General features: G+C 49.4%; 1 protein-coding gene across 1 annotated transcript; it reads right to left on the bottom strand.

Annotated features, from left to right (window-relative positions):
• Positions 1 to 14,034: 14,034 nt before the first annotated feature.
• LOC144102212 (protein argonaute-2-like) lies at positions 14,035 to 22,438 on the bottom strand. Its single transcript, XM_077635524.1, has 4 exons — positions 20,645 to 22,438; positions 17,373 to 17,600; positions 16,046 to 16,398; positions 14,035 to 14,089 (listed from the first exon to the last, which is right to left on the bottom strand). The coding sequence occupies exons 1-3, from the start codon at positions 22,436 to 22,438 to the stop codon at positions 16,084 to 16,086; spliced, it is 2,337 nt and encodes a 778-aa protein (XP_077491650.1). The 3' UTR covers positions 14,035 to 14,089; positions 16,046 to 16,083.
• Between the last annotated feature and the right edge of the window lie 1,862 nt (positions 22,439 to 24,300).

Raw genomic sequence — 24,300 nt, 5'->3', positions numbered from 1 at the left:
AGATCAACCATGATCATGCCCAGCAATTCCGAACAAAAGCATATTTGAAGGGGAAACCGTTTAACACAGAAATTTTTTCATATAATGCAAGATTTCACTACAACGATCAATATATCTGCAGATCAGCCGAAGGCAGTCTCTTTTTTTTCTATTCACGTTTTTTTCTTATCGTCAAGAGCATTCCCCATTGTATTCTATTGCAGTCTTACCTTTTCGATGCGATCGATTGACACACTGTAAAGGAAATATTTTACTACATATCAGAAGAATGCCTTCGATATTTTCAAACTTTTCCCCGAGAAAGCTGGACATGGAATGGTCACAGAGGTACTACACGTTTCAGAAGTGTGTTTTATTCTGAGAGTATGTAGCTGCGGCGTAGTACTCTGACTCACCCTGCTAACATGTTGGAATCCACCCGAAATAATGCAGCACGATTCGTAAGAAACTCTTAATATATCATGCTAACAATAACATCACCGCGCTTTACAGAACACGATCAAACGGGAAACGCTTGCAGTCCGCCGCAGCGTAGCAAAAATATATTCAATGTTCAATAACGTAGGTCACAGTCATATTTGCAATCGACCGCTCCGTTTTCAGGGTCCGTGAAAAAGGCGCTTGAGGTTGGCTATAATACGTTTGCATTATGTACAGTACAGGCCACCGAGTGTTCATGCCGCGTACACGACCTCAAAAGCGGACCGATCATTTACAATTTATTTAAAGATTTTTAAATATTAAAAAAAGTCTTGATGACAAGCCTCAGTACTCGGGTTCCCAAGTCGCATGGGACCAACACACGGGGGAACAGTGCCGCCCCTGGGCATGCCCGTGCTCTCTTGCACCGAGTAACACCCCTACAAAAGGAGGAAGAGAGGTATACAACGCTGCCGACAACCTCTCACGCTGAATACCTTCATTCCCACAGGAAGTCAAGACAGGTACACCCAGAACCTCATGAATCGCTCGCCCAGGAGGAGGAATGTATTCTCCGCAGATTACGAACTCACTTTTATACAACAGCCGGATCACACCAGTAGAACGATATGCCTTAATTAGGGCCCAGAATGCCAACGCTGTGGCGCAAAAGCCACATAATTTCACACAGTGTGGGCGTTCCAATTCAACACCACCTTCTAGCCTATTTCAAATCCCTCAGAGGAGCAGTGTCAGGCTTTTCTGCTCAGCGAGGACCCTGGCCCAAAATACGGACTAGTCCAAACATCCCACGTCACAGCAGCCACCGCGGGACTGCTGGACTAGGCGTCCCACTCAGGGTAACCAAAAAACTTTATCGTCAATGAAGATGTGTTCGCTCGGTCTTTAACCACCAGCTCTAGCAACAGCTACCCTCTAGCATCCATTTGGACCAACACCATCCCCATCACCAGGCCACCACAACTGATGGCTTCCAGACAAAGACCACTAGCAATAGCCTTGGTACGCTAAGCCTATGTCCATTGTCACAATCTTAACTCCGTTACGGCATCACTATTAGACCTATTATACGCTGAGATTATATGCATTGTCACCATCCTAACTCCGTTAAAACATCACTATAAGAGAATTTTCATCTACTTTCTGGTCGGCGCCCTTAGGCGGTCGTTTAAGCACCGCTCTTTGTCCTGCACAGAATATATCGCCTAAGTGCGGGCGATAGCACGAACCACTTCTCTATAGTGACACACATGAGCGATGTCTCGCCTTGTCTTGCAACCACCTGCATTTTCGCAATATATACGACGGCAAAGTAATGTACACCTTGTTTGGTGATGAGAAAACCAATGGTACCTTGCGTCTCCTATAGCCACGATCCTGAGTTGACGTCGTGACACACCTTCTACGCCTACGGCAAGGCCTGGCCGTGGATGCGCACATCCTCGGATCTTATGGCTTCCAAAGAGGGCGAGAGAAAAAGAACAGTTCGCCAAGAGGATGCTGGGGCGTGATGATGATGAAAACATTTTAATGTGCCCAAAACTGGCGCTCGGTCCCCCTATTCGAGTAATCTGTCGGATCTTGCAGGTGCTCTTGACCTTGTCGCTATCAGCATACGTGTCTCGATGCTGCCAGTAAACAGTCGGAAGGTGCCAAATTCGTCCGTCATCTCGATTCTCTCTCTAATACGTGTTGCACGTTTTTCTAATTAACCACCACACTGCACACGCCTAGATTTTCACAGGGATTTATTTCAGACAACCTTTGGTCAAGACAGCCCACTAGAAATAGCCTAGCTCATTCACTGTGATGAAACGTTGTTCGCAGCAAAGCCTGTTTTACTGCAAAAACAACCGCATTGAATATGCACCAGTTTCTGTAATTGCTCCAAGCACCATCCCCTGCATGCAAGAATAGAGGTTTTACGCTAGAGAGCAAGGCAGCCGAACTACCCTAGACGATTCTAACGCTGGGAGCGCAGGCAATTACTATACGGCCCCGTAATGTGCCTACATTAATGATTCATATTACATGTTTTCCGGCTACAAATAACCGTTACAAGGAAGCCGACGAGATGAATATGGAAATGTATCAGTCAATTCTCACCCATTATACGCACCCTGAACCTCAACGACACATGCCGTGTAATACACTCGCAACAGTTCGCATTAGGAACACCTTTAACCAGCGCCCTTTACGGAGACTCCCATCAGTGCTGGAATCTTGTCGACTAGAAATATTGGGATTCAGCCCACCGCGAGGGACGGGCAAAGAAACTTTCACGCTTATTCTTCGCACAAATAGAATATCACGATCCCAGCCAAATAGTAAGGCTTGACTTCATCAAAAATCATCGATACCGTTGGCTGTTCCGCAAAAAACTGCAACATCCACGAAACCAAATAAACTGCAACCAAAACAAACTATCTAATGTTTATTTATTAAAAACAGATGGGAAAGTAAACAACCAGGAAGAACATCAAAGCAAGTGCTCAATATGTTACACAAACTGCCAGGGTGAACATACTTACGTCCCAATGCAGATGAACGAATAAATGCTCTTAGGTAAATGTATCGTCGCGGTGGACCAGTAAACAGAATGTGCTATAAGTTCACACCAAAATAAAAAGCAAAGTAATAATAATAATAATTGGTTTTTGGGGAAAGGAAATGGCTCAGTATCTGTCTCATATATCGTTGGACACCTGAACCGCACCGTGAGGGAAGGGATAAAGGAGGGAGTGAAAGAAGAAAGGAAGAGGAAGGTGCCATAGTGGAGGGCTCCGGAATAATTTTGACCACCTGGGGATCTATAACGTGCACTGACATCGCACAGCACACAGGCGCCTCAGCGTTTTGCCTCCATAAAAACGCAGCCGCCGCGGTCGGGTTCGAACCCGGGAACTCCGGATCAGTAGCTTATGATTCAAATTCTAGCAGGCGCTGGAGTTTGTTGTTTCCGATCAAGCCACGTTTGTTGAATGCGTCAACCGTAATGTTAGTGTGAGAACTCCCTACAAACACAACTTCTTTACTAAATCCAGGAAGGGGATGTTTTGGGAGTGGAGAAAGTGAGCTGCTTAATGCAAGTTGTCTTGTGCAGCCGCAAGGATTCATTAAAAGTAGCTTCACCTTCTTCTCTATGGGCCACTTCAGGAACTTGTCAAACAAGCCTTCAATTATATACACACGAAACCAAACATAGACACGGCTAAAGCATAGCCTCGGAACTACCAGGTATCCATAGTGGTAACAAGGCCGGCCATCGTTGCCTGTGAAATAATGCAAACGATCAGACGATTCCCTGCAGAACCCATTCCAGTCATCTATGGTCCATTCGTATGGAACGGACTTGCTGAGGACGTCGCTTCTGATGCTGAGAGACGCTACAGCCAGCAGTTCAAGAGCTTTCGCCTCGTCCTCTACTGAAGCCGCCTCTTTTTTAGCTGCTGTCATCTCCGAAAGTGAAGATCCGGCATCTGCCGGCGTGCGTTCTTCACAAACGGCTTTTACAACCCTGTCCTCCAAACGCGACACGTTCCGCTCACACCCTTCGCTGTTCTTCTCTTTCATGGTCCCCTGGATGTTAGCCAGTGCGTCCCTGACCTCTGCGGTGACTTCGCGTTGGTCTTCAGCCAACGCTGCCTCCGCTCCGGTCGTCAGCTCCGAAAACTTGCGTTCCAGGGCGGCTGTCACTGCGTCGGCAATACTGGTGGACTGCGCTGCAAAGGCGCCACTCGTATCAGTGCGCAGACGGTCCTCGAACGACTCCATCTTCGTGTGCAGGGCAGCATTTTCTTCCAATATTTTTGCCAGCGTTCCTTTGACTTCCATAAAGGCGTTCGAAAAGTTGTCCTCTGATGCTTGGTCGCGTGCGCGCGGTGGTTCACAGTCACACGCCAGATGTTCCGCAATGTCTCGGTGTCGGACACTCTCGCTGCATTCGGGGCATCTCACGACGTGGAACTGGCAGGCGTTGGCGAAGTGCTCCAACATGGCGGATGCGACGTCCTCCGCGTCGCAGCCGTGCTCAGCGTTCCAGCAACGTACCTTGCGGCCGAGGATACTGTCCCTGCTGAAGGTTGACCACACCACGTCTTCTTCCTGGAAGGGCTCCTTGTGAAAGGGGCAGTGGTTGCGTTTGGCACCGGCGCCCTCGTAGCACGACTGGCAGAGCAGGTGAAGACAGGGTAACATGGCTGCCGATGAAGGAACGAGACCGCAGACACTGCACACTCTAGATGGTGGGAACGGGTTCACAAAACACGTCGGCCTCCAATCGAAGCCGCTGTCGAAACCGAACACTGTCTGCAGGCTCACGGGCGCCATCGCTGGAGGCACGCACTCAAGCGTCCGAACATGCAGCATCTCGCCCACAGTCGGCTGAGGATGCAGCCTGCGTGTGCGAATGTTATCACGTTTCCGCCGTCCGTATCGCACCAGGGTATGGCGTAAAAAGAGAAAACGCTAGACTGCGAAGCTTTGCGCGCGGGAGCGGACGGTTAGACGGAACCCCAGCCGGTTTGCACTGCGTTGTCAATATTTCCAAGAAATTATATCACCGGGTTTACCTGATGAGAAACGCGACGTTCTTCTTTAGGTCGTTTTCACCTCCTCGCTGGCCACAGCTACTCCCTAAGCAGAATTCTTTTCGTCAATCTGTCTCGAAAACGAACATGGAACAGCTGGCGACTTCTGGTGTGTGCTGCGGAAATCAAGACACGGCGCGAACTTGGGAATCGAAACTGCGTTGAGGAGAACAATGCTTTGTCTTAGGACATTGCAACGGAAGAAGGCGCTTGTTGATCTAAATTGCGTGGACAGCGGAGTAAGCCGGTAGGATGGTAAGTTGATTACATATATATTTGTTTGAAAAGTGAGAGCTGCGAATGACCGGAAACGTTTTCGAAATGCCACTACATTAAACGTGTAGTTGTTATCCCTGTGGATGACGCTCGAATGGAGTTCAAAAATGGCCTTCGGTAGGGATGGGCGAGTAGCGTCTGTTTAGTTCCGGTGTTCCAGTGGGAACCTTCCGTGGTCCAGGCTTCAATTGTACAAGGCAGTGCTAGAGCACCGCCATATTGAGTTCTTCTGATGAACTTTGTTCATTACCTTGAGCATTTCTGACGGCTGTCTAGGGTTAAAGCTCTACGACGATAAAGGCAACGCATCCGCTGCAGCAGTGGCGAAGTACCCCGCGCTCTGAAAGGCAACGTCTCGTGAGCTAAGAGAAATTTTTCATGCCTAAAAATTTGTCCACAGTTTCATGAAACAACGCTACCAGTTGTACTAGATTAGGAATCATGTGCTCCACGATAAAGCCTAAGGAAGGATCTGTGGTGGAGCTAGTCGAGGCGAAAACCGTTGCTACAAGCGTACAGTCACGAGGCTGAGCATCCGCCTCGCATGCGGGAGGTGTGAGGTTCGTTCTCCAGTGTCGCTGGGTACCAAGCGGTGATACAAAGGGTACAAGCTTTCCCTGGCCTGTTGCTAGGCTTAATAAGGGTGAAATGCTAGGAAAAATGGGGCTTTGATCCCACCTTGAGCAAACGAAAATACCTCGTGCCATGGCGGCAGGCAACGTTACTCTTGAACTATACTCGGATGCAACTCAAGAACAAAGCGACATATGCCCTTAAGAGGAGTCACTCCGGCCAATGGTGTCGACCGATTCTCTCCTTCATCGTTCCCTTCGAAGCTGCCAGCGTGAAATCGCAGGGGGTGGCAGAAGGATGGGAAATAACCACGGCTAAATCGGATTAACTGTGGCGTCATGAAAAACCTGTCGACGCCATTGCCTCGAGGGTCTCCTTTCACGGGCGTCTGCCGATTCGTTCTTGAGTTGTATCCGACTATAGCTGGTGTCACCGGCGTCAGGTCAGTTCAGCAAACCTTGTCTTGAGACCCGATCTCGGAGGCCTTGGCTTAGTATAAATGCTACTCGTCTCATGCCCTGACGTGTGACTCTAATTCATTGTCTTTCGTCGCTAAAATTTTTTTATACGTATAATTTGACGGTCATAAAGATAATACATTGACTTCGCGTTGAGAAGACCTCTCAGGGGAGACTAGTGTAGCTGCTTTTAACAGCTGTAGAATTCCTGAATGTTTACAAACAACCGAGGTGGCGCTACAATCGCTAGCGGGCTCGAGGTAGGAAAGGGGTCTGGGGCGTCACCATGGGGTAGCCCTGAGCACCGGTTTTTCAAGGCTTGAAGGTGCGTTTTCAGTCAATGGGAATCACAACAGTGGTAGATGCTTTGCATGGGCTCGTGTTGACCCCCCCCCCCTACCCCCGACCCTCCTTTTCTCATTCGCCTTTTATCAACGTAGGGCCCAGGTGTCAACCCACTGTAAGGCGGCTGCCACGCCTATCCTTATATCTACTTGCAACCCATACGGAGACGAACAGTCTCTTTCAGGGCTGCAGTGCAAGGACGTCCGTAACTCGAACCATGCGCTGCTATAGCGGCCCGCCACCTAACACGGGACCACGGGTTTTTTAACGGCTACATTTTCACCTCTCTTTGTCCTCCGATCTCTATCTGTTCGTCCGTCCGTCCTCAGCATGAGAGAGCTCGAGCAAATAAAAACTGTGCAAACAGATATGTCCGACTGGGATTCGAACTTGCACTTTTGAGGCGCCAATGTGGGTAATGCAACGCCGTGCGGTAGGGTCGCTTGTGCCGACGCGAGCAGACGGCGCTGCTGCCACCTTGACCTGGCTAAGCATTGACGCTTATACAACGGGCGCTTCCTCATGTAAGAGTTCGCATCCATTTCATGCGCCACGAACCACAACAGCGCAGCTATAAACGGGCCAATTTCGTATGCAGCGAAGTACAACGGGGATGGCAGGAATTTATATAGAAGAGAACTTATACGAGATATTCTCTGTCCTCTTATGATTGCACACTATCTTCACGAGATAACTAAAGATATTCCTTGACAGTGTCACATATAATAATGAGTCTAGAATAAAATTATGAAGGAAAGAGGTGTGAAGAAGACGGCGTGGTTTAACCGAAGAATAAAGAAGATGAAGAAGCATTCGGTGAGATGGAGAGAGATGACTGGTGGAGAAGCATTCGGTGAGGTGAAGAGAGCTGATTGGTGGAGAAGAGAAGAAGGAGAAGACGACAAGCCTTACGTGGACGATCCCGAAGGCTATAAAAGGGCGAGGGTGAGCGAGGCACGGTGGGGAAGAACGGAGATGCAGAGGCTCCGGCGGGTCATGGACGCTTCGGCTGGAAGAGAGCGACGCCGGCCACTGCTCCGGTGAGCTCGCGTTCTACGGCTTCGCATCGTTGACATCCTGCCGTTCCTGAGCCCGTTACGGGAGTTAACTGAGGACTCTACCACCTGCTACGGTCAAGGATGTCTCCGGCGCTGTTGCCACCCATCCGGGTGGTGCCCCCAACGCCAACAGCACCGGCATCAGCTCCACGGGCGGTTGGACCGGGAGCTTGTACGACGCCGCCAGCGACGCCAGCCGCAGCATGTCGAACGCCACCTCGACGCCGGCTACTGGACCGATACAACGCCGCAGCCGCACCGAACTAACCGTGGGCACGACGCCGAGCGCTAACAGTACAGAACGCTAGTAGTAGACGCTGGTAGCAGTGTGCCCGTGTCGTGTGTATTTTTAATCTTTGTGTTTTGTGTTAGTTTTGTGTGCTAGTGTGTGTGTCAGTTAGGGTGTATTAAATGTGCATTTGTGTGGATACACCTGTCGCCTAGTCCATTCTTTCGGTCCGAGTGTTCTCTGGGGAAATCCGTGACAGACAGCACTGTTTCTTTACATCCGTTTAAAATGCTGTTGGGGACGAGGGGTCCTTGAGTGAGCTGACTCTTTCAGCGCCGCAGGTCCCTTCTCCGAATGACGTTGTCGGACTTGGTTATGAAGGAAACTGTACAGGGGGTTTATTTTACATTATTTACAAGATTTTGGAACCCATTGGAGGGTGATGGGGGAAGGTCGGAGGATCTGAGAAGATCTGAGGATGATCGAGAATTCCTTCTCACGGCACTCGTCGTCCGGTTTAAAAAGGGTCCGGTCCCTAGGATTCCCCAGGTCCGAGAATGTCTTCGCCAGGTTGGGCGTGGCCTAACTTGCGCTGTCGTACACACACACACATACACACACCATTTCACATAGGGACACGGCCCCGTCACATGCCTCGCCGGAGAAAGAGGGTGCCGGTGGACAATCGCCCCCACCAGAGAGAGCGTTGTCTTCGCGTCCGAACGACAGTTCTCACGCTCCAGGCGGACACGTCTTCCGGGAAGTCCGAAGGGGCGAGGCGCCGGCGAGCAGGCACAGTTGAAGGGGTGAGTCACCCCCTGCTCGGTTCTGGCGGTCGCTAACTGCCTCCGTGCCCCACGGTCGATCTTCCGGGAAGAATGTTGTTTTCAAACGGCAGTGGAATCCGCCGCCTCGAATCCAATAAACCTCGCGAGGACCGGCCGTGGGAACCCAGATGCCTATCGCCGTGCAGGGACCCCGGCTGCAGGTGTCCTGGCCGAATACGCAGCTGAATCGGACCACCGGCTGTCACCAGAAACCTTACAATGCGCAGTGTCTTCTTGTGATGCGTACTCCGTTGCGTTCGAGCACCCGTTCCTCAACTCCCTCGTACGTGCTCTTTTACTAAGCGATCACGTGTTTTTCTACACTGGGGGACAGTGCCCGCGTTCGTTCTTTCGCGTGAGCGATTTTGTGTGGGTCTGGTTGGCTCGTCGGGTGCACAAAATGGCTGTAAGTGTGCTTGTGTCAACAATAGCGTACTGGCTCTTTGAATCCTATAGGTCTACCTCACCTAGTGCGCATGACAACATTGCAAAGAAAATGAAACTAAAAAAAATGGCGGATGATTTGGCGGGATTAGGCCAAATGCGAATTAAGTCTGCTAGAACTTTGGTTTTCACTTCGATTTAGGTTCCAGGCTCTGTTATCAAGGTCAAGCATTCGCCTCAGACAAAGGTGGGCGAAATCGGACTTAAGTTCCGCCTTAAGGATGTGACGCGCTGGCATTAATGGGCTGATGCCCATGTATGTGGAATTGGTCACTCTCTACTTTTCATTCATAGATCGCTAGTAGTCCTTACACCGCTGCTGGCGAAGTGGTGCAGCTATTAAGCGATACGCCTCAGCTCTGCGATGGCAGGTGCTGCCACCTGTGAGGTTTGCGCGACCCAGGTTTCTCTTACCGAGAAAACTCAAGGTTTCGTACAGACATGTGTCAGCGACATCTGAAATTGGGGGTTTCAGTCCTGGCGTACCAAAAAGATGCTTGTGCCGAGCCGCCGATGACAGGCGATAATTACCCTACATCATCGCTGAATGCTTACAAGCGACGTAACATCCAAAGCAGTGCAAAAATTGTAAATGCAAACCAAAGTTGACCAAAACAAAGATTCTAGGCAGAAGTCGTCACACTGTGGCACGGTAACTACAGGTAGCGTTTATCAGAATAACAGGCTGATACGTGTATGAGCGACACTTCAGTGCGTTTGAAACGAAAAATCATTTCTCGTGGAGTCGTGCTTAATATTGTGAAGATTTTGTTATGATGGATGACTTCATGACTGTATATTTGCACGCGCGTTCTTTGTGAATAAAGAGTTTGAGTTAGCGCGCCTGTATTGTCCCCTTCGTGTGTTGTACTAAAAGTAGTCCCACCTTGATAACGATACAAGTGCATAAAGATTTCTACGCTGACAATCTTTCTTGTGTTGTTGCTTGCGTGTGGATGAGATCAAAACAATGAACAGTAGGCATGCATTCCCGCAGAGGGGTAATATAGGCGTAGCACGGATTATTCTGCAATTTTTTAATCGACCAGGGTCGGCCGCATTAGGATCAAGCTGAAGGATCAAAGTCACATAAGCTCGCACTCCCGTACAGCTTTTCTTCCGGGTTCCCCTCTGCTTCCTGCTGCTGCCCACCCACCCCTCGCCGTATTTCACTCATCCGCATGGAACGACAGCCGAAAAAGCGTGTTGGCGTAGTGCTCACGTCACAACGAGGCAAGGCTTTTCGTGGACAGAGATACGAGTCGGTAACCAGGGGCAGATTCATGTGTTCCTCTTGGAAATGCTGGTCGCATTTGAACCGCGTATTTATTGGACTTTTTTTCGTCCAGATAATGGGGTCCAGCCGAGCTGGGGGGGGGGGGGGGTGGCTTTCCTCCCATAAATACGCCCCTGTCGGTAACTCCGAAGATGTGCCATATATAGCTGCCACAATCTATACACGAATAAGCCGATAAAGGTGTAAGAACAAAGTAAGCTGTCCCCTAGCGCGCTGACATTTAGGGGCAGGGTATTTTGCCCAAGTTCCGTAGGAGATTTCAGTCACTAAATATACGGAATGCTTACTCTTACAACGATAGTATATTCCCACTGCAAAGCATGGTAACTTGATGCAGTTGGCAAAGGCAGGAGGCATACAAGCGCAGCGGCGGACTGGTCGAATTGCGTTCCTTACAGTTAATTGTCTCGTGCAGTCGCTAGGATCGATGAGAACTAGCTTAACCTTCTTATCCATGGGTCAATTCAGAAATTTGTCGAACAAGCCCTCGAGTATGTAAACACGAAGCCAAACACGGAGGCCGTCAAAGCAAAGACACGGAACTATAAGGTATTCGTAGTGGTAGCTAGGCTGGCCATCTCTACTGGTGCGGTATGGCGAAGAACGTGCTTAGGCGAGAAATTCATCCCAGTCATCTATGGTTCATTCCAAAGGAACCGACTTGTCCAGGAAATCATCACCGATGTTCAGGGAAGCGATGATCAGCTGTTCCTCAGCTCTGGCCTCGTCGTCTACTGACGTAGCCTGTTTTCCAGCTGACGCCGCCGAAACTGCAGATCCGGCATCTCCCAGCGTGCGATCTTCACACAAGGCTTCTACGACCCTGTCCTTCATACACAGCGCTGTCCGCTCACACTCCCGCCTGACTAGCTCTTTCATGGTCCTCTCGTTTCCAGCCACTGCGTCCGTGATTTCCGACGCGACTTGGCGCCGGTGTTCAGCTAATGCCGTCTCGGCCAGGGTTTTAAGCCCCGAAATCTTGTTTTCTAGAGCGTCTGTCACTGCACTGGCGATAATCGTGGACTGAGATGCTACGGTGTTCTCGATCTCAGGGTGCAGACACTGTTCGAATGAATCCAGCTTCATGCGCAGGGCAGCATATTCTTCCTGTATTTTTCCTAACGCTTCTTTTACTTGCATGACAACGTTGGCAAAGTTATAGTCTGGTTCGCGTGCGCGAGATGGTACACAGCCGCGCTCCAGATGTTCCTCAATGTCCTGGTGCAGGACTATCTCGCTGCACCTGGGGCAGGTCACGGCTTGGAACTGGCAGATGTTGGCGAAGTGTTCCAACATGGCGGATGCCACGTACTTGGCGTCGCAGCCGTGCTCAGAGTTCCAGCAGCGTACCTTTCGGCCGAGAACGCCGCGTCTCCCTCCTGGAAAGGCTTATTGTCCAGTGGGCAATGGCAGCTCTTAGCAGCGGCGCCGTCGTTGCAGGGCTGGCATAGGGAGTGCCGGCATGGCAACTCTGCCGCCAAAGCAGGGACGAGGCCGCACAGACTGCACACTCTGCTCGAAGGAAAACGGTTCAAGAAGAACGTCGGCCGCCGATCGAGGCCGGTGCCGAAACCGAACACTACCGGCATGCATGCGGGCGCTATGGCCTGAGGCATGTGATAAAGTGTCTTGAGAGGGAACATCCGGCGCGCACTCAGCTGAGACTGCCGCCTGTCTGGGCGACCGTTATCAAATTTTCAGTCGTCCTTGTCCTGTCTTCCCTTATTACCTCAATCGCTGCTTGCTGCGGTGACTCGGGCTGCCGACGTCATGTCCCGGCATGACCTACTTGATGCAGTGCGGGACCGCGCAGTGGCCCAGGGACCCAGCTGGGTCTAAAACTCACTTGCTCAATAAAGTTATTCTGTCTGTCTGTTAAGGTAGGGGCGTAAAAAGTAGACTATACTACAAAGCTCACAGCGCGGCTGCGAGTGGACCGAATGCAATGTCCTAGTAGTTTCTACTTATTGCCGAGGCGTAACCCTGACCGCGCTAAAGTGATACCTTATGTCCTTCGCTCTCGCACCGTCGTCTTCGCATCGCGAGAAGGACCCAGAGTTTTCTGGAAGGCGGTTTCCACGCTCGACCAATGGAGTCGCGCGCCCGGCGCGAGAAGGTGAAGGAAATTGGGTAGTTGATACCGCATGTATGTGCGCGCCTGCCTTGAGGCAAAAAACGAACAGACGCGGGCCGCACCTATAAATGAGGGCTTTAACCGCTCTCTGTCAGCCCGAGGCGCCGTTTAAGCTCCTGACAAGCGCGCCCGCTCGACTCCCGGGAGAACACCACTCGACTAGCCACGGACCAGCGAGGCAACGTGCGCCAGTCTGCGGATAAGCCCCGTCGTGCTCCTCAGGTCGTCGACTGTCGCAGTGCTCGGGGAACAAATTGTGTTTTGTTTGTCTCTGTGTTAGTGCACTTTAAATGCAAACATTTTGTTGAATTGTATTCTCTCTCGATTGTTACTTTGCATGAGTTGCACTGCAATGGTAAACCACATTGTATGTGCTCGCACGAATAATTGCGAATACCGCTGTGTCGTCTCTTTGCTGTATAAGCTTCGTTTTGTTTTATGAACATTTGGCTCCGACCCATTCTCTGGCTTGCGAACGGCGAAAGCTGGGCACCAAACGACCAACCCCCTTGTCACTAGGTAGCTGGTCTTCGACTGAGCTTGCCGCATTGAGTCAAGGGCATCTCCTTTGTGACCGAGACCGCTACCCCCACACGCTCTAAGGGTGTCTCGGTGCGCACACAAAGGTGCGCGAAGTAGTGACACCCAGCAGCACAACTAATCGGCCCAATATTGGGAATATACTGGCAAATTTTGATCACCGGAGTGAAACCAGTCATTCCCAAAATTGGCCCGTTTGCCTGCGCTGCTTGGGAAGGGACTAGTTCACGAAATCTAATCGGCTGACCGAGTTTGCGTGGAGCTTGACTTTGAGTGCCAACGTTGGCGCATAAAGAAATAAAATGTAAGTATTGCTGCGACTGGGCGATGAACCCTCGGAGGCCCGAACAGATCAGCTTCGCTGGCCATGGCGCGAGAGCACTGTGCTATCTCCGCAGTCGATCACACCTCGGGTCAAAAAACCACACTCACTCGGGCTGTGCATTGCACATCGTAGTCCATATCAACTTCCATCTGCGGCACGAAGAGATCAGATCAGCTTAACCTCGATCAGAGCTTAACCTGAGTCCAATATCCCAGCAAAGCAAAACCGATCCAGGAAAGCAAAACCATGAGCCGACCAAGCTTAACACATGCTGTTGCACGTCTACTCGGTTTAACTACGTTTCAAAACCCTATCACTTTTTTAGCATGTGTTGTAGTAGAACAGACCGGCTTCGGCCAACGCATGGCCAATGCAAGCGCCAGTGACTGCAAAACAAGGAAACCTCATGTGACGGCCAACTTTTTTGGCCATTTTTTTTATTGCAACTTAATAAAGTTCAAGGCACACAAACAACAAACAACAATGTTGGCATCCGCGCTCTTCGGACAGAACATGAAACAACAAAAGCAAAGAAATCCTTCGCCTTGGGGGCCTGCAAGAAAACAAAAGGTGCAATTAGTGGCGGCGTGGCTGATTCACGCTAACCTCGAAATTGTTCCGTCGAATTGGAATCAAAGCCAGCTCTAACCTCTTACAACGATCACCACCGATTAATAACTGCTCATACCAGGCTCGCGGAGCAAGAATTGAAATACACTGATGATGCATTTGTTCCAAGAAAATAAACCCCTTATTTCATCGTCTCCGATTATTTGATACTGTTTCCGATCGCAAAGAACGGTTTTTTATCTCTATGTTCGTCAGATTGGTGTCTATAGAGAATGCTGCAAAACAGTGACAAGTGGCACATACAGCAATCTCACAGAACGGACTCCGAGATCCATGCTTCCGCTCGAAAAGGCCAGTGACATCTAAATAGGCAAATAGCAAACAAATCACCGCTATGAATTGAACTCCCACCATTATGCTCTATTCAGGCAGTGAACACTGTCAGCCCCTTCGTGGGACATATTGCGCATCACCATTTAATATCTTGTAGCGTTACTTGTCCATGCACCTCAGTCCAAATTAACTGCCCATTTATGCCTTGATCATATTTATTCTATTTTATTCTTTTACTTCTTTAAAGACATTTTCTGCGCTTCTCTCCTTGAGACTTTCTCGCCCCACGCAGAGTATGCTCTAAACAGAAAGGAGTAAAAAGGGAGTAAGAAAGGGGAGTAAGCTGTCCTATGTGCTAGAAGGCAGCTTACTCTCTTATTTACTCTCATATGGGCGTATATTTGTGTTTAGAGTGTAGCATGCGAGCTAAAATCTCTTGTTTAAATTATAGTGCTTCTCCCTCTCTGTCGCAAAGGGACACCCGCGGGGCTTGACAACTAGCTGTCGGCTATGCAGTTGAACGTCGCGAAGGCTGCGGTTTTTTAAAGTTGGATCGCATTTTTGTGCAGCTACGATATGCTCTCAAGCAGCAGAAATCCGGTTAAATTTATTTCAGGTTCTTCTCTGCCTTCAATACATACAGCATATATGAATATAGCAAGTCGGGGCGCAGGCAGCCAGAAAAGAGAAAATATCGCCGGACAGTGGTCAATAACTTTTTGTTAGGAGAAGACAAAAAAAAAGCATACGCAAAATTTTGGTTCGGCGCTCATTAAAGATGCACAGATGAACTAAGCGCAATTAAACAAACACGTGAAAGCCACACAACACAGGGCAGGCGCTGTGTGTTAATGTCCCTGTTCAGTTGCGCCTGTGTGATGTACGTGTAGCTTACAATGAACCAAAGTGAAACACTTTAAATTTCAATCATAGAATTTGGATCAAAATTCTCTCGTTTTTAATTTCGTCTGGTGGTAAACTTCTTGTTTAGGTAACACAAAAAGAATTCAAAACCGACTAATTTTTTTCCTCGTGGAGGAATTCGAAGCAGCAGTCCTGAATGTGAGCGGAGCAGCACTTCACAGTTAAGTCGTCTCTCACTCCGACAAAACGCGTTAAGAATTGTTGCTATACGCCAAGAGGGACGGGAGAAGATGTCCACTTCGTGTCACGTATATCCTGTCCTCTACGTGTTGCGCACATGTCCAGCATTCTTGGACAAAAAAAAAATGAAATTTGGGAAACTAAGATTCTGGTATTGAAATATTCAAAGTCCATTCTTCCGATATCTGGAAGAACCTTCCTTTTATACTGTTTCCATCACTCGCATCGAGCAGTTAAGACTGTAATAGAAAACCAATGAGGAACACTTTGGACTGTAGCAAAAACGTTAATAGCACAAAATGCAAGCCTGCAGGCGGGAGGTTGGGGATATATTGATCGTTGTAGTAGAATCTTACAATATATGAGGAACAATCCGCTCATAATACCCTCCCTATACCGCATGTAACACCCTCCCTGCAAAGGCCCTTAAACGCTTTCCCGTTGGAAGAGGCTTTCTCCAGAACTGTTGGGTATGACGTCAGTGGTACGCCTAAAGGCTCACCGTAACCGGAATGCAGGGCCAGCGGACAACCTCCTCCATTAGACGAAGTACATGGAGGCCTGCAGTTCCTGCAGCACCTTGACGGCCTCCACGTATTGGGCAGTGGTCAACACTGCGTCCCCGCCGCCCTCAGACGACTGGCTGACCGCGCCTGACGTCTCCAGCTTGCTGGCGATGTGGTGTTTTGCGCGGAAGGCGGCCAGGTGCGCGTAGTACACAGGGGCCGGGATGCTCACGCTCCTTGCACACCGGGAGTATGTGTGGCACAGGTAGAAGCTGAGCTTCTGCAGGTCGTCCGCGCTGAACTTGGAGTCATCCCACACGATATAGTAGTGGGCCGGCCGGCTGGTGCCCTGCGGGAGCGCACAGGAGTAAAGTTATTCATGTGCCCAGGTTCCGAGTGCCATGTCGGGCAGGGTCGCTTCGCATCGTAATATGTGGTGGTGCGGTGTGGTCCTGCTTGTGGTGCGATGTGATGTGGGGTGGTGTGTGCGCTTTAACTACGCTTATTTTATTAGCACACATTGCGTGGAAGGAGAGTGTTTAAACGGAATATACAAAAACTGGCAGTGCCTATGAGCACAGCACGTGCTCGCCTTGCTCTTAATGCTGCATGCACAACGTGTTCCTCTCTTTATTTGGCCTTAGATGCCCTCGCGCCGATAAATACCGTTAATAACTAATATTTACTGGCTGGCTGTCATTAGCGCATTGGTCGGTCATCGTCATCTATGTCGCTGTCCCGACTTCGGGACAGCTTAAAAGACGAGGCATACAAGCCGACGCGACTATTTAAAAAAATATATTTTTGGCCGTTTTTTAAGACTTCAAAGCCGCGTTCCACTTTAACGTACGAGCAACCAGGCCTAGCCGAACATCAAGCGCTTCTCTTTTCACCCAAGCCTATGCATTCTTTGTCTCAGTAGACGCCACCCCGAAAAGAAAAACTAATGACCACATCCACGTGACAGCATCATTCCGCACTGGCCATAGAGGCCCCCCGTGCGCAACTTCGGATACCGCTTCCTCAAGGTCGAACGATGACGTCACAGTCACTCACAGCGCTCCTGGTGGCCTCAACGTGAAGTGGAAAGCTTCCGTCACGCTCTTGCGGGCAGGCGATCTCGGAGGCCATGCTTCCGTTTTCTCAAGCTGTGGAAGCCCTCCACCGCAGGAGCTCGCGGTGTTTGTAGCGCACTAACAACGCGACGCAACTGTTGCGACGCCGGCGCGCGGACTATTTCCTCCGCAAATTCATAAACGAAGACACCGCAGACCATTTGTTCCCACTGACAATCGCAACAAGAGCGGAGAAGCGGTCGCCTACCTGGATGCCGAAGTGGCTGCAGAGGAAGAAGTCGAAGTCCAGCGGCTGCGTGATCACCGAGTCCACGGTCGTGCCTGGTGGGACGTTGCGACACTTGCCCACGCCGTCGCGGTCGTGGGCGGGCATGAACCGCGTGTGATGCCGCTTCTGGACCACGATGAACGTCAGTGGTGGCTCGTAGGTCTCGGTGGGACACATTTCCGCACACGCCAGCCGGATGGCGCTCACCTGAGAGATTCGAGAGCGGAAACAAAGAAAAACTTGGTCAGGGTTTAAAGGCCATTTGACGAATCACGATATATACTTGGTACAGAATGTAAACAAAACGCTTTAGACCTTCACAAACCCTGCTCTCATATCTTATATAATTGTCGTTTGGGAAAACCTCTATGGCGAAGAGCAGCGTTTTTTTAGGAATGATATTATCGGTTGTAATCTGGTTAAACGAGCAGTTTCAGCAACTGTTCAGCTCAACGGAAGTGCAGCTTTTCCAACCAACGCCGAAATGAACAGCAGTCAGCTGCAGTTACTCAGGCACACTCCGCTAAAATGAGTTCACGCAGTCTACATTCTGGATCACATGATCGGTTTATATACATAACTCTAGGCATTGACTCAACTAAAGTTTCTGTGCAAGCGTGGCGTTTGAGTATGCCGTCGGTGAACAACCACACAGAGCCAAGAAAATTCAGTAGAGGAACGCCCGGCTTCACCACTCAGCCGCTGTTTTCCTGGTGCCACTTAGCGGTGTTTTTTTTCCTGGCTACTCTAATTCGAATACAGTGGGATACAACTCAAGAATGAAGCCGCTTTTCTCCGTAAACCCCCCCCCCCCTTCCAGCCAATGGAGTCGGCTTATTCTTACGAACCTGCAAGGTTGACATTGCGGCGAGCGCCGCGACAATGACAATAGTGGCAATAGTCTTCCTTGTGAGGGGGAGACAAACCCATTTCATCTGCCACTCCCTCCTTGGTTACCCGAGCATGTTCATGAGAATTTGTCTACGCCATTGGCTGCAAGAAAGTCATGTTACATCGGGCGCGGCACTAGGAAGCCTTCTCGGTTTATTACTATTCTTAATTTACATTAATAACCTGCCAGCAACAATCTCATCTTATTGCGCATATTTGCTGACGACTGCATTATTTATTCACCAATAAAATTTACTAATGCCACCTTGAACTTCAAAGTGACCTCGATTGCAAAAACGACTGGTGTAAAACGTGTCTAATGACTTTAAACATTTCTAAGTGTAAGATAATTACTTTTAGCCGAAAATCAGTCAATTCGCATTTTCCCTACCTCACTAATAACAATACATTGGCTCGGACTACGCAGTATAAGCATCTAGGCATCCATATTTCACCAAACTTTTCTTGAGCTAAACACACAACCACCACTTTCGCTAATTCTTCCCGGTCACTAGTTTTCCTTCGCCGTAACCTGCAATGCACTACCCCTGACAAGCGTGAACAAGCCTACATCACTTTTGTAACACCGCAGCTAGAGTACGCTTCATCCATCTGGTCACCTCATCGGAAATATCTAATAGACAAGTTGGAAGCTGTCCACAATGGGGCTTGTCGTCTCATTTCGCAAAACTGCAGTTATCCAGTGTAACCCCAATTAAAGACCGAACTTTCGCTCCATCCGTTGCAAATTCGTCGCGATATTGCCCTTTTATCTATATCCTACCTTTTTGAAATAAATGTTTTCTGCTACTACTACTATCTATCTTTCACAAATACGTCCATGCCACTGATTCACCGCCAGAACATCTGCAACCTCCCTCCTACTTATAACATAGATTACATAACTCAGCTGTGCCGCATTTATGGCAACACACATGCTTTCCACTTCACGTCACTCCCGCGTGCCAACCGTCTCTGGAACGATCTTCCGGACTGCATCGCCCAGCAGGCCAATCATGTAACCTTTCGCAAACATCTACTCAAGCACTTCGTTGATAACGCTTAGCACGTCATTTATATACTCACGGGTCGTATAAATTTGTTTTCAGCAGCTTTGAGACTATTGCCTCTTTGGTTCTGTCGATGCGCAGCTTTGCTCATTTATGCCTGATATGTTTTCTTTTGCTTTTGTATCCCTCTTTGTGAATTTCCCCTGTTTTTGTTCCATGACACAGAGTTTTTTTCACTTTTATCCCTCTTTGTGAATTGTGATATCTTATCTGAACTCACCTGTTTTTTTGTGTTTTGCTGTACATTTACTGTATGATTTTTTTATTTCTAAGCTATGTTGTACAAATTTCAGTATTTGACCCCCCCCCTCACACACACACAATGCCTCTCCACAGGACTGTAAGGTATCTGTAAATGAATAAATAAATAAATAAATAAATAAATAAATAAATAAATAAATAAATAAATAATTATATGACTAAATAAATAAATTCACGGTGATGATAACACCTTCAAGGGAGTAAAAAAAATCACCTGAAAATAAACAGTGTCAATGAGCCAGTATCTCAGAATGTCATTCAAATATAATATAAAAATAAATTTGTAGAAAATGCCACTGTTCTTGCTTGACAACATGCAAAAGTAGAACTCGCGTGCCAGCTAGCTCACAGGCTAACAGTACTTCGGAATTGCTGGTAAAAATGGTGCTCTTTATGAATAAACCATTATCCACAGGATAGTAACTTCTCACAAAAAAAGTTGCATATCTTTCTGCATGCGGAATGGGGACAAGAGTATACACTGCTCGGGCGAATGAGTTGTGGCGAACTCAGTAGGTCGCAAACGGCAGTTAGTCTGTCTAATGCCATTCAATACGAGTGCGTGACACTGTTCCGATGGCGTTAAAACTTGATCACTAAGTAATTAATGACATTAAACATGACCTTGTGGCACTGGTATAGCACCTCTAACTGTCGTTCAGTTCAACTGACGGTCAACTGCACAGCCGTTAATATCGCCCGAGCGTAAAACGGGTGACACACGGAGCGGGCACGCACAAAACCCAACCACAAGCCTCAGTCTTGGATGTCTACCACCTTTTGAAGAGAAACGATCAAGCTGACGTCAACTAACACCGAGAAGACGTCTCCAGAAATGAATGTCCCGAATGTCCTGAAATTATAGCGCTGTGGAGATCTATTCGGTGCCGTTACGTATATGCACAGCAAGTCCGCTTGTCATAAGACAAAAGGTTATCCAATGACGCTAGCGGCATTGAATGCGGTATAGCTGTCTTAACAAGATGAGCGTTTAGTGGGCACAGTATTGTAGTAGGCGCACTTGCTTACCTCATGGTTACGGACTTCCAAGAACTGCCCCTCGCTCACTCCGTCTCTGTAGAAGACGATCCGCTGGGGCTTGTACCTGGTGGTGCGGTAGAAAACCAGTAGCAATTCCTTGACCATGTCCTTCAGGTCCTTGATAATTTCCACTCGCGCCTTAGCCTTGGAGTCTTCAATCTGTACCCGAATGGTGGCGTGAAACTTGGACGGTACAGGGTCTAGGCTTCCGACGCACGCGGCGATGGATGGCCTCACCTTGTCTCCATGCGATGGGTGCGACACGTCTGCTCCGATGACGATCACGGGACTATGTAATAGCTTTGGCTTCTCCTGCATCAGGAGACTATTGTTGATGCCGCCCATCTTGGCGTTGATCTTTTGGCACAGGTTTTGGATGAGCGCTGCGTTACACTTTTGGACCACGTTGTTGTCCAAGATGCATTGTGTGCGCAGGGAGAGCTCAGTCTCTGCCACCTGCTTGATCTCAGCGTAGTTTGTGGCTTTTGTTATCACAGCCACAACCATCTCCAACTTCGGGTACTGCTGGCGCTGCTCCGTGAGAACGGTCCTCATGGGCTGGCGGTTTGTGTCGAACGTGATGACCGCAAGCGGCTGCGCAATGCGCATGCCCAGTTCTTGGCCGATGCGGATCAGCATCTTGATGAAGTTGTCCAGGCAGTCTTTGTGCGTGAAGCGGCTCACGTTGAGAACAATCCACTGTGTCATGGACATCGCCTTGTGGAAACGCTGCCCTCGGAGATCCCACGTACCGTCGCGTGGCTTGCACATGGTGTTGTTCTCAAAAACCAGAGTTGGCGGGTCGAGCACTCTGCCCACAACCTGAGTGGGTTCGGAGTTGATCTTGACGCCGAACTCTCGCAGGTACTTCTCCGAGGTGCTGACCATGTCGCGCACAGACTGACGAATCTCCAGGAAGCGCTTGGCTGGCGGCTTGGCCGTGCGCTTGATCATCTCGGCGGTCTGACTCTCGTCGAGTTTCTTCCGACAGTGCTGGCCTTCGGCCAGCTCGCACACCTCCAGAGGAATGTAGACCGGATGCGTCGGGCTGCCACTCTGCACGCAAGGGAAGTTCGGGTACGACAAGCGCCTGTAGCGGCTCTGGAAGTAGTCAGCGACGGAGATCTGACTACCTTCTGATTCAAAATAGATGTCCTTCGCAGCTTCCCTCGTGATCTTGACCACTTTGTACTTGCGCGGGTACGGAAGGTGCGTCACTTTTACGCGGAGTCCTTTGAGCTCCCTATTCAGCCGCACGTACTGGTTGTCGCGCAATGACCGTAAGTCCGCGGGTGTCAACACACGCCGGCTGTCGAAGAACCTGCACATGAAGTCTACTAGTGGAAGCGACTCGTAGAATGCTGTTGCTGACATGTCGACGTTAAGCATGGGCTTCCATTGGGCGGGTCGAACACTCGTGTAGTAGCCAAACCACACCTCCCGGCCTCCTCCGAGGTCATTGTGCTCGTTGGGTCCCGGCGGTCTGAAAAACGAGCGTCCAACCGGCGCAAGGTTGATCGAGGGGCTGTGCCTCAAGACGATGTCGATGGCCTGGAGGACTTCCTGGGGCACAGTTTGCACGCGCTTTTGGAAGACGCCATGCAGGGCATCCAGGTTCACGGTGGCTGCATACTGGATCTTGATGATAAACTTCTGGCTTCTCTGGTCTTCCTCGAGGTCGACTGTGAATGTCCGCTCGCGGAAGTTGAGCTGGCGGCGCGTGTACAAGTTCTTGCGGCCATCGAAAGCCGGGATGCAGTTGGCCAAGTCTTGCCGGTACATCTTTACTAGGAGCTCAATGACTATCCTGTTGATCTTTGTACTGAGGCATCGGTACTTTTTCTGCTCAGGAACCTTGGTCTCCTGGGCAGTCTCCGATGAGATGTCGACGTCGTAGTGGTAGACGCTGCCGGTCGGTATCTCAATGCTGAAGTGGTTGGCAAGAAGTTGTATGGTCCGGCCCAGCTGGCCGTGGGCGGGCCGCCGCGGGAAGTGAGAGGGCAGGGTTCGCTCGAGCTCCTGCGCCGTGATTGGTGGTAATTAGAGCAGGGCATGAAGAAGTAAGTATGCACGCACTGTTTCGTGTGTTGAGCGTCACACAAGTTTGGCCGAATGGTCTTAGATCTACACTATAGTGGAGGACCGGTTCAGGTAGTCTTAACGGGGAAAGCCTCCTGCACCCCGTGTGTTGTAGCGAGCCTATAAAAGGACGGCGCTTGAACATTAATATCCTCTACTGAGAATGTTTTAAATGTTTTGTGCAAGCGAAGTTATCTGCAGTTAATATCTAAATTTCAGCGTCTTCTAGCCTTTCTATCTCCTTTCATCACTCTTTTCATGCTCACAGGTCGGTGCTCTTCAGCCAGCCCTACCCACTCGGCCCCACAGCCGGCTGCAGACGCGTTCGGGAATTTTCCCGGTAATGGGGGGGGGGGGGGGGGGAGGGCTTCCTGAACCGCCGAAACGACACTTATTATTGGCAGCGGCCACAATAGCTGCCATACTTCTGAATCTAACCGACAGACACATCTCAACAAAAATACGCAGGAGCGCGAGGCGGAGAAATGCGCGGGCGTGAAAAGGTCGCTGGAAAGAGCTCGCCAACCTTCACTCGGGATTGTGGGTTCTGTGCTCAATGTAGGAATATATGGTTAAGGTGTTTATGACGAAAGCTCGTAGTATTTGAGCGAGGTTATGTACACGGTTGGTGAAAAGTTCCGGGGCCACAGGGCTTGCTTCCTTCATCGGTAAATCGTGGCATTTAAGGTGCGATTAAAGCTATCAAGGTTCGCAGAGTATAGAACGATACCTCTTCCGCCCTCTGCGGATATTTTTAGTCTTTGGGTGTGTCATGTCTGCCTGATTATACAGCTCAAAAGCAGACCCTATGGCCTGGGAACTTTTGATCTACCCTGTACTTTCCTCGGAAGGTATTTCAAAGCCTTGTTCTATCTTGAGCACATATGACAGGGACAATCGGGTCGATTGCAAAATCAAGGAAACGGACTGCGTGGTTGTGGTGTACATCAAAAGCGAGACAGTAAGTACTAGTTCTTTCTGTGCCTTAATTTATTTATTCAGGGAACCGAGCCCATGATAGCGCAAGAGCTCAAGTATTTCCTCCAAGGTTTCTGAACCACTCAAAGGGCAACTGTGGGCGAGTTTGAATGTTTTAGACGTGGTATTGTGTTCCTATTCGCATAACATTTCTTGGAAGTCAATTCTGTGTGCCTTTAAAAACGTTTTTCAAAATCCTGAGTAGAAGCCCTTTAAACCAGCAAAAGCAAAGAACGCCGAAACTAAAACTGGGTTTCTCCAAAAGAATGATGTCAAGACAGAAGCTTGTCGTCATGCATACTGTCACAAAAACGTTCGGCGCGTTGACTGACTGAACTGGAGACTGTAAGCGACAGACCACTGTTTGTGTGAAATGACCAAAAACAAAGGTCTTCATTTTCTTCTTGCGCAAACTCCAAGCAAATATCGAACGGCATGCAGCTGGTGACGTCACACGTGCAAGGTCGCCCGCAGAAATCGTCCCGATTGGGGCGACAAAATTGGAAAAATTTAATTATTCGTGCTGAAACAAACCGACGCCCGGCGGCGAAGCTCGGCACAAGGGACTACCGCGAAAATTTTGGCAT

The sequence above is a fragment of the Amblyomma americanum genome, chromosome 8 (genome assembly GCF_052857255.1).
Source record: "Amblyomma americanum isolate KBUSLIRL-KWMA chromosome 8, ASM5285725v1, whole genome shotgun sequence".
NCBI classification, from domain to species: Eukaryota; Metazoa; Arthropoda; class Arachnida; order Ixodida; family Ixodidae; genus Amblyomma; species Amblyomma americanum.
The sequence above is the reverse complement of the archived record's forward strand: the minus strand, read 5'-3'. Positions and strand labels throughout refer to the sequence as shown.